The sequence below is a fragment of the Malus domestica genome, chromosome 09 (genome assembly GCF_042453785.1).
Source record: "Malus domestica chromosome 09, GDT2T_hap1".
NCBI lineage: Eukaryota > Viridiplantae > Streptophyta > Magnoliopsida > Rosales > Rosaceae > Malus > Malus domestica.
The window spans coordinates 10765321-10773810 of NC_091669.1; the positions used below are offsets into that span (position 1 = coordinate 10765321).

The window sequence follows — 8490 nt, forward strand, 5'->3', positions numbered from 1 at the left end:
TGACAAGTTTTCGGATGAAATTTTAGTAAATGGAGTTTTGTGAAATCAATTTTATACTCAAGGAGTGTTATTGTAATTTTGAAAATCTCAAGGTTTTTTTTTATGAAACTACAAAAAACCTCAATATATGGATTTTTTTTTAAATTAAATTTTTTGGAATTTTCAAAATTTTGGGTCTTTGGAGGCAGAAGTTGGTTGCTTACTTGACACAATGAGGTATATAATTATACACCCAATTAACTTTGATCTTTATGTTTTTAATAATTGAGAAAGAGTAGTGTTAATAATTGAGAAATCTGTGTTAAACATGTTTACATGACAAATTCATCTTAGAGATTTGTTTGGTTTTGAAATTCCATCAAAAGCTAAGGTTTTTGTGCGATTGATTTTGTGAGGAAGATAAGGCACGACCTTGTAATTTGGTTTTTTTCTCCCTCATTTTTGAATTCCTTCAAAATCTTGCAATTTTACGATCTATAATTACAAAGAAATAAGGTCATGGTGTCGCCGGTGTGAAATTATTATATGATTTTACGATATATATGATTTCTCCTACCATGATTTTACGATCTATAATTAATTAGTCAAAGATACAAAACAACATCCAATTTTTATAGAAATTTAGATAACAACTCCAGCACTATCAACAAGAATGGAAGAACTAGTGCATATAACCAAAGAAAATTGAGATGGTAAAGTAATATTTCAGCAATATAAAACAAAGTGAAGGGACCCCCCTTGATTTTAATGGTAAATGACCAACAAGATTATTGTATAGCATCTTCCCTATAGATTTCCTAATCCTTACACTACCGTAAAGCATGTCTCTTTCTCTATTGAACAAGGGGAAAAGCCGTGAAGCCGTAAAGCATTTCTCTTGCTCGATTGATTTTTTCGTTGCACGGGTATTTGTTGGCGGCCACATCTACTATTAAGTCAATCCGTAAAATGACCCTGCCTATTTTCTTTGAAATCTCTTTAAATTTACTTAACCTGTCGCACAGGAAGGATAGATTTTTCAGTGTGATCGGCACACGAAGTGGTACATCACGTGTCATTATATAAATAGTAGGATTTGTGTGTCAGAAAGTTAATAACTTAAAAAATAAAATTTTTCACCACTTACATAAGAACACGTGGTTTACCATCCGTACTCCCGTCATAATTAAAATTTTCTCCATAAGGAAGCCAGAACGGTAGATGTTGAAAAGTAGCTCAGTAGCACTATAAATGTCTGCGTTTGAGCAAGCACTGCAATGCAAACATTACTTTAGTCTAAAGAAGGCTTTGAAATTGGCACTATTCAAATGAACAGTCATTTGGGCCGAATTTCATTTTATTTACGAGGCTACCACTGACTGCCGTTGATCATGATGCCCGCGTGTTGATGATCGTGGAAAGGCAGGGTGCGATCGTCACTTTACCATTCTCTTCCTCCCCTCTTTCTCTCTCCATCAGATCCCCTTCTCTTCATCACTCTTTTTCTCTCTCCCTCAGTTTCAATCTGCTCACCTAAAATCCCCAGATCGAACATCCTCCATCTCAAATAAAAAAACCTTCCCTAATCATGGATTTTTGTTGAGGTAATTTGATTGTTTCCTCTTCTGTAATTTGTTTCTGTTAGTTTATTGTTCTTGAATTTTAATTTTTCTGTTTTCCAACTTGGAAGAGTCGACCTTCAGGTGATAAAATCGTGATGTGACCATCGTATTATCTCTCACAGCTCACAACGATGAAATCGCACCACGACCAATGTCGGGTAAGCTATCGACTACCCCTCCCCATCTTCTTTTTCTTCTTCCGCATCTCCCTGCGCATTCCATTTTGACTGTATGTGTTTTGGATGCATCTTGATTTCCTTAGTATGATTAGACGGTTCGGATGCGCCTAATGAACAAACCTAATTTGCCTCGCGCGTTCAGTCATCACCTTCCTTCGTCTAAAACCTCACACAGAGACAGAGCTCCCCCAAAACCCTAAACGCCCAAAGGTAATTTTGTTTAATTTTTCAATTAGTTTTAATTATCTGACTAATCCCTAGCATAGATTCACTCTCTCTTTACTCTAAATGCGTATAATTTTTTTTGTTTTAATTTTTTGCAGTATTAATCACGAAGTTACGGAGCTGAAATTGCAAACGCTATCATGGCTCACTTCAAAAATGTAAGCTTGAAATTTTTAGGTTCTGTTTGGTTGTTGAGAAAACTGAATCAACGAGGTTTTTTTTTTGTTAATTATCTCGGAAACGTAGTTGATTGTTGTGTTTCTGAAAATTTGAAAACAGAAGAAGGTGTTTGTGAAGTTGGTTTCGACGAAGAAGCAGGCTAATATGGACCATATCACAGGGGATAAAATCCCAAGGCGCTTTGTGTTTTCCAGACGCAAGTTGCCTGGTCCTCTGAATCAGCTTCAAGATGATTTGAGGAAACTGATGCTTCCTTACACTGCCCTTAAGCTTAAGGTATGCAAATATTCATTCCGGTCTTAATATGTTTTGCAATGCTTTATGATATTTGATTTGTTTAAATTTTAATTGATTTGAAGAGCTGATGAAAATCAGAAGTAAGAATCAGAAGTAAAGATCCGCAATGTTTTTACAGGAGAAGAGGCGGAACAATCTTAGAAACATTTTGGTTGTGGCTGGGCCTATGGGGGTTACACATTTCCTCATGTTGTCAAAAACTCCAACTGCGCCATACCTTAGGGTTGCGAGGGCACCTCAAGGCTCAACGATATTTTCATAAGATATGCAAAGGGTTCCATTTCTATTGTCTTTGTGGGTTTTTAGGGGTGCAGATCCTGATTGACAAGGAAGAATAGAAATGGATATAACAACAGTGAGACCAAATGGGAGATCCAATAAAAAAAAAAAACAGCAATGGATAAACCGAGGCCTATAGATTCCAATTGCCTTACAACCGCCGCCAGAGAGGTCGGATTGTCCAGAGCGCTGCCTCTTCCTCTAGCAACACTGTTGTGTCAGATGTTAAGCTGCAGCTCCAGGAGGAGGACCACAGCAATGGCTTCAATCCCATTTCCACTTTTGCTTCCGGTGAGTATTTTAAGCACTTTTGCCAAAAAATTGCTTATTTACTTGGTTTTTGTGGGTTTTATTAAAATCGTATGGTTGTTGTTGTAGCGTAAAAAAGTTTGCATCTTTGAATTGATATTTGGAGCAACATACGGTATTTGGATTTAGGGTTGTATAGAAATTGAGTAATTGAAATTTATTAGATATCCAATGGAAAATTTCCACTTATTAGATATCCAGTTTGATATTTGGCGGGTAAATTTCCATTCTTTGGATTAGGGTGCACAACAATTGATAAGAGGATAAGTCAGAAATGGAGTGATGAAATGTATTAACTTTTATGACTAATTTCCAAAGAAATTGCAATCTGCCAATCTAAAACGTCAGTTATTTAATATCCGGTTTCATTTATAGTATAAAAGGCAATGGATAAGAGAGATGATGGTTAAATTTGTATTTGTTATGTTGACTATTTGAAGTCTAGAATCTTTAAGTTAATATATTTGACGTGCTGCTATAATTCAATTTCTCTTTTATGTGTTCGAGTGTGGTTCGAATTTGCCAGGAATGTGTCCGGTGAATGGGATGGCCATGGAGCAGACTTTACAAGGGAAGGGTGCCCAATAAAACTTCCCGAGAATGTTGTACCTGCAGCTTACAGGGAGTGGGAGGTTAAGGTTTTCGATTGGCAGACTCAATGCCCCACTCTTGCTAACCCAGATGAGCACATTCTTTTATACAAGAATATAGAGCTACTTCCTGCTGTTGGATGTGAAGCTAATGCTGCCACTCGATGACTCCAGAGATTGTTGATGATCCATTCCAAACTATGTGAGTTTTCAAGGTAAATAATCACTCACCTTATCCTTTTCCACTTACTAGGATTTTCTTAATTTGAATTTTTTTATCAGTTTGATTCAAATTAGTTTTTTTATTTTCCTTTAAATAATTTGGAATTAGGCCTTTTATTTTGTGCATTTTCTCTGTTATTTCATCCTCAGTTGAAAAGTGGAAGTCCGAACTTATAGCTTAGAGAAAAACCCTTGGTTGAATCAAATACTGGTATGGTCCCTCACATGAGAAAAAAAAAACCAATTTTTTTTTTTCCTTAAAATTTTTGTTTTTATTATTTTTTTTCCTTCCCAGACCCTGCGTAAAGCGGGAGCTTTGTGCACTGGGTACGACCTTTATTATTTTTTTTCCTTCCGCAAATTGTAGTTTTTCTTTGTTGCATTTGTCTGCTACCCTCCACAATGAACGACCTGCTAAAGCTAATGTATTTGGTTTGAAAAGAACAAGACTAATTTTGTCATTAGTATATGCGTTTTCACATCAATGTAAACTGACTGATGCAGAAGAGCTAGCCAATTTAACATGAGCGGATATGAGGGAATCTGATTTCAGTGGTTCTACTTTCAATGGTGCATACATGGAGAAAGCTGTCACGTATAAGGCAAACTTTGAGGTAAGAGCTTCGCACTGTACAAATAGATACTAAGATGTGAACGAAGCATAAATAGTCTTAGCTACCTATCCTCCAGTTTATGTTTGCATCATGAGATCACCCAAAAGACAAAACCCACCTTCATTGTCAGTTCATTTCCATACAAGTTATCCCGGATTGTTAAGCATTTAGGCCATGCTAAATATGAAGGACTAGATTACACTTGAAGGATTAAGAAAGGGTTGATGTCTAAAGCGTATCCCTAATCTTATCCCCACTAATCCCTTTAAAAATTGTAAGCAGACGTATTGAAATTTATGTATATAACTTTTTTTTTAAGAACAGATGTAAATTAGAATCATACTTGGGTTAACATACTGGTGGTATATGATTGAACGATGCTAAAGGCTAAGTATGAACTTATACTGGTGGTATATGAGGGAAGAGCACTGTGGCATGTGCTTTGAGTGGGAGTTTGTACCGCAGGGGAAGCTGTTGTACATTCTTGATGGGGACAATGTCAGGCATGGCTTGAATTGCGACCTTAGTTTTAAAGCCGAAAATCGTGCAGAGAACATTTGGAGGATTGGTAGTATGTGTATGCCTCTTTTTAGATTAACTAGACCCTCTTTATAGATTAACTATGGCTTTCTGCTTCATTATGTATTCATGAAACTAATCTCTGCAGTTTTTCAATTCATTTGGGGTATTTGTGATTTTGAATGACACTAAAATTATTTATGGGTTATAGGAACCACCTGTTAAGAAAATGGGTCCAAATTCAGAGCTGCATTTTTCTTCCCTCAAAATAAGAAGAAAACATTTCCTCAACTCCATATTTCAGCACCTCAGCTCTAAAGCCTTCTATTTCTTTCTGTTTCTTCAGAGCTAATTTACCCATATTTTATTTGTAAAGTGAAAGATTGGATTTCACATGTCTGAGTACTTACGGTTTTGTACAATACAAACTTGAGCTTATTGATCCAAATGGCTAGAACAGTATACTCAACCAATTTCATATCCTCTTGGCCAAATAAGAGTATAATACTTGCCACTAAGAAAAATACTTCTATAATAGCAATGTGTTGGTGTGTGGCATGCTCTAATTAGATATATTTTTGTGTTATAATAAGAAAGCCACAAAGAGAGAGAGAGCGTTTGTTTATTTGGATTTGGTTAATGTTTCAATCGTAAATGTGATGATAGAATGAAAGCTGAGGACACACAAATAATAAATGTAGTTTGGAATTTGTAAGTTACAAGCTTATGGAAAGTAAGCTTTTGTAGTTGTTTAATGACATAGTCAAAGAGTTGTCCATCTAATGTTTACTCTACAATGGCTGTCAATGAACACTATAGTCTCATTCCGTGGGAGAAATTTCAAAGTAAGATGTTAATGTCTGAAACAAGCCTATGTTGAAATTTATTTCATTGTTTTGTTTTTTGTATGATATATTTATTGTTGAAATTTTCTTACTACTTTGTTTTATAAAAGATTCAGGATGGGGATAATTTAGCTTTCATCGATTGGCATTGTTGTTTAAATTTTGTCTGTGCTTTTGTTTGCAGGATCAACTTGGGAAAGAACAGAGGAGAGCACAAGTATTATCAATTTATTTGCTATAGTATTGTCCCTCTTCCTCTGGCCTCCTGAAGTGTTTCCATTCCAGTGTCACCATCTTTTGTTTCATTCATTTGTAGAATATATTCTTCTTTTTTCTATGCCTTTATTACCTCCTTTTAACTTTGATTATTTGTACTTGATGAGTATTATTAGACCCATTCTCAAAAATTTGCATCCCCTACTTCTTTCTTATGGTCCTTATACTCAAACATGTGCAAGTTTGTATTTTTCTGATGGATTGGACTGTTGGGAACTTAGGTACTTTTACTTTTTATATATTTTTGTTGGGTTTTTTCTTTTTCGGAAAATGAGTATTTGATTAATCGCTTGAGTTGCGCTTTCAAAAGGACTGTTAGAAGTTTTGTGTCAATTTGGTTGTGATGGTAAGATTACTTTATGTAACATTATGTTGTGGCATGCGAGTGTTGAACTTTTTTCTTAATTTAATTTCGGAAAGAAATGCGTTTAACAGTAGTCCTATATGATGAAGTTAGCATCCTTATAAGTTGGGAACCTAAAACAATAGTGGTGTACCCATAAATTCCTAATTTTCTCTGCCTCCTTCCCCTCTACTTGCATCAGTTGTGACTTATTTTCTTTTTTGGTTCTATCTCAGGAGTTTGTTAGGGAGAAAGTTCATGAATGAAAGAAATCTAATCGAGAGGTATTTTCTTTTTGGCACATATCATGAATTATGTTTCGGTGTTTAAACAATATTTGCCTAAAAGTATACTTTGTTTTTAGTGGTATTTCAAATAAGGTAACTTCCCCAAACACTGATATTTTGGTTTTCTATTGGCATGTGTGAAACCAGCCTGATTAAGGTTACAAGGTTGAGGGTTGCGGATTGTTGTCATATTGTGGATAGTTAATCATGTTCAATAACCTTAGTTACCGGGCCATTCACTTAAATTTTGGTTTCAAGTTGTAGAGAGACGGCTTTTCATTCTTTCTCAAAATAAGCTTTCATTACAGCTTCAGTTTCACATCATTCATCACCGGATTTGCTAATATAAGTTTTTATTAAGCTTTCTCAAAATATATTGTTGCTTTGTGATGAATGAGTTATCTTTTGCATATAAGATTTTTTGTTTCTCGATAAAATGGAGATTTTTGAGTAAAACGTTGATCCAGTATGTGCGAGTTGTGATTTTGTAGTCTTTATATGTTTCCAGATAAAAGTTAGGATCTGCAGAGATTAAAAAGTAAAAAAGGGCGAAGGAAAACGATGTTGACTCACGAAAGATGGTTCAAATCTCTGTTGGAGGTACATTGTCCGTGTGTATATTTAAATATGTGTGTATATAGATATGTGTGCGTATAGATTTATACACAAGGGGAAGATGGATGGATAGGTGTATGCTTAGTCCGTAAAAGAAGAGAAAACGAAAACCACACCAAACAACTCCATTTAAAGCTCTTTTTCTTTTTCCCTTTTGACATAAATCTCTCTTTGTTAGATTGCTAGGGGGCTGATTCTTTCTCGAATTTGTGGTGCACAAAAAATGGTTTAGTATATATGTGAAGGGGATGAGAGAAGGCAGATATGCAAATGTTGTATCAGAGATGATTCCTTTACAGAGTTCGGTGCTTACGTTTGTAGCTTTAAGATCGGTGTGGATGTTTCATAACATTTAAGGATCCTCAATTCCAATGTGTTTCATAACAATGAAGGATCCCCGATTCTACTATCAGTGTGGATGTTTCATAACATTGAAGGATCCCCTATTCCACTGTGGATGTTTCATTGTACAATGTGTTTATATGTCATCTCACTTGAATGTACATAAAAGCAAAATTGCTTATCTTATCGATTTCATTTACTCATGTATCCTTTATTTGTTCATAATTGTGTTGAATTTATTCAACTTAAATGTGTTTTATTCATCCGATTACGCCTGAAACAGTTGGTTCTCGCAGCAACGCGTGAGCTTTTTTTCTAGTATAATCTAAATGGGTGCCACAGCAGTAGCTACTAAGCCTCATGCTGTTTGTATTCCAGTGCCAGCTCAAAGCCATATAAAGGCAATGCTTAAATTTTCAAAGCTACTCCACCATAAAGGCAATCATCGGGCCCTAACTCCCTGGATGGCTTGCCTGATTTCCAATTCAAAGCCATCCCAGACGGCCTTCCAGATTCAGATGTAGATACCACCCAAGATGTCCCATTGCTTTGTGATTCAATACAACAACAACAACAAAGCCTTTTCCCACTAAGTGGGGTCGGCTATATGAATCCTAGAACGCCATTGCGCTCGGTTTTGTGTCATGTCCTCCGTTAGATCCAAGTACTCTAAGTCTTTTCTTAGAGTCTCTTCCAAAGTTTTCCTAGGTCTTCCTCTACCCCTTCGGCCCTGAACCTCTGTCCCGTAGTCACATCTTCGAACCGGA

At 35.9% G+C, this 8490-nt stretch overlaps 1 protein-coding gene across 40 annotated transcripts; it reads left to right on the plus strand.

Moving 5' to 3' along the window:
* The first annotated feature begins 1251 nt into the window (after positions 1-1251).
* On the plus strand, positions 1252-7930 carry LOC103419620 (peter Pan-like protein). 40 transcript variants are annotated; one of them, XR_011584033.1, is made up of 14 exons: positions 1256-1583; positions 1670-1759; positions 1864-1990; positions 2104-2163; positions 2285-2461; positions 2601-3052; positions 3578-3875; positions 4033-4093; positions 4387-4496; positions 4916-4999; positions 6045-6100; positions 6716-6763; positions 7275-7366; positions 7560-7930. XR_011584033.1 is itself a non-coding variant. In XM_070827327.1 (13 exons), the coding sequence occupies exons 4-6, from the start codon at positions 2146-2148 to the stop codon at positions 2742-2744; spliced, it is 339 nt and encodes a 112-aa protein (XP_070683428.1). In that variant the 5' UTR covers positions 1252-1583; positions 1670-1759; positions 1864-1990; positions 2104-2145; the 3' UTR covers positions 2745-3052; positions 3597-3875; positions 4033-4093; positions 4387-4496; positions 6045-6100; positions 6716-6763; positions 7275-7366; positions 7560-7930. The 40 variants fall into 40 exon arrangements, 39 of the variants coding, with proteins under 39 accessions (XP_070683428.1, XP_070683415.1, XP_070683442.1 ...); XM_070827327.1 differs by lacking the exon at positions 4916-4999 and having other exon boundaries at positions 1252-1583; positions 3597-3875; XM_070827314.1 differs by lacking the exon at positions 4916-4999.
* The last annotated feature ends 560 nt before the right edge of the window (positions 7931-8490 follow it).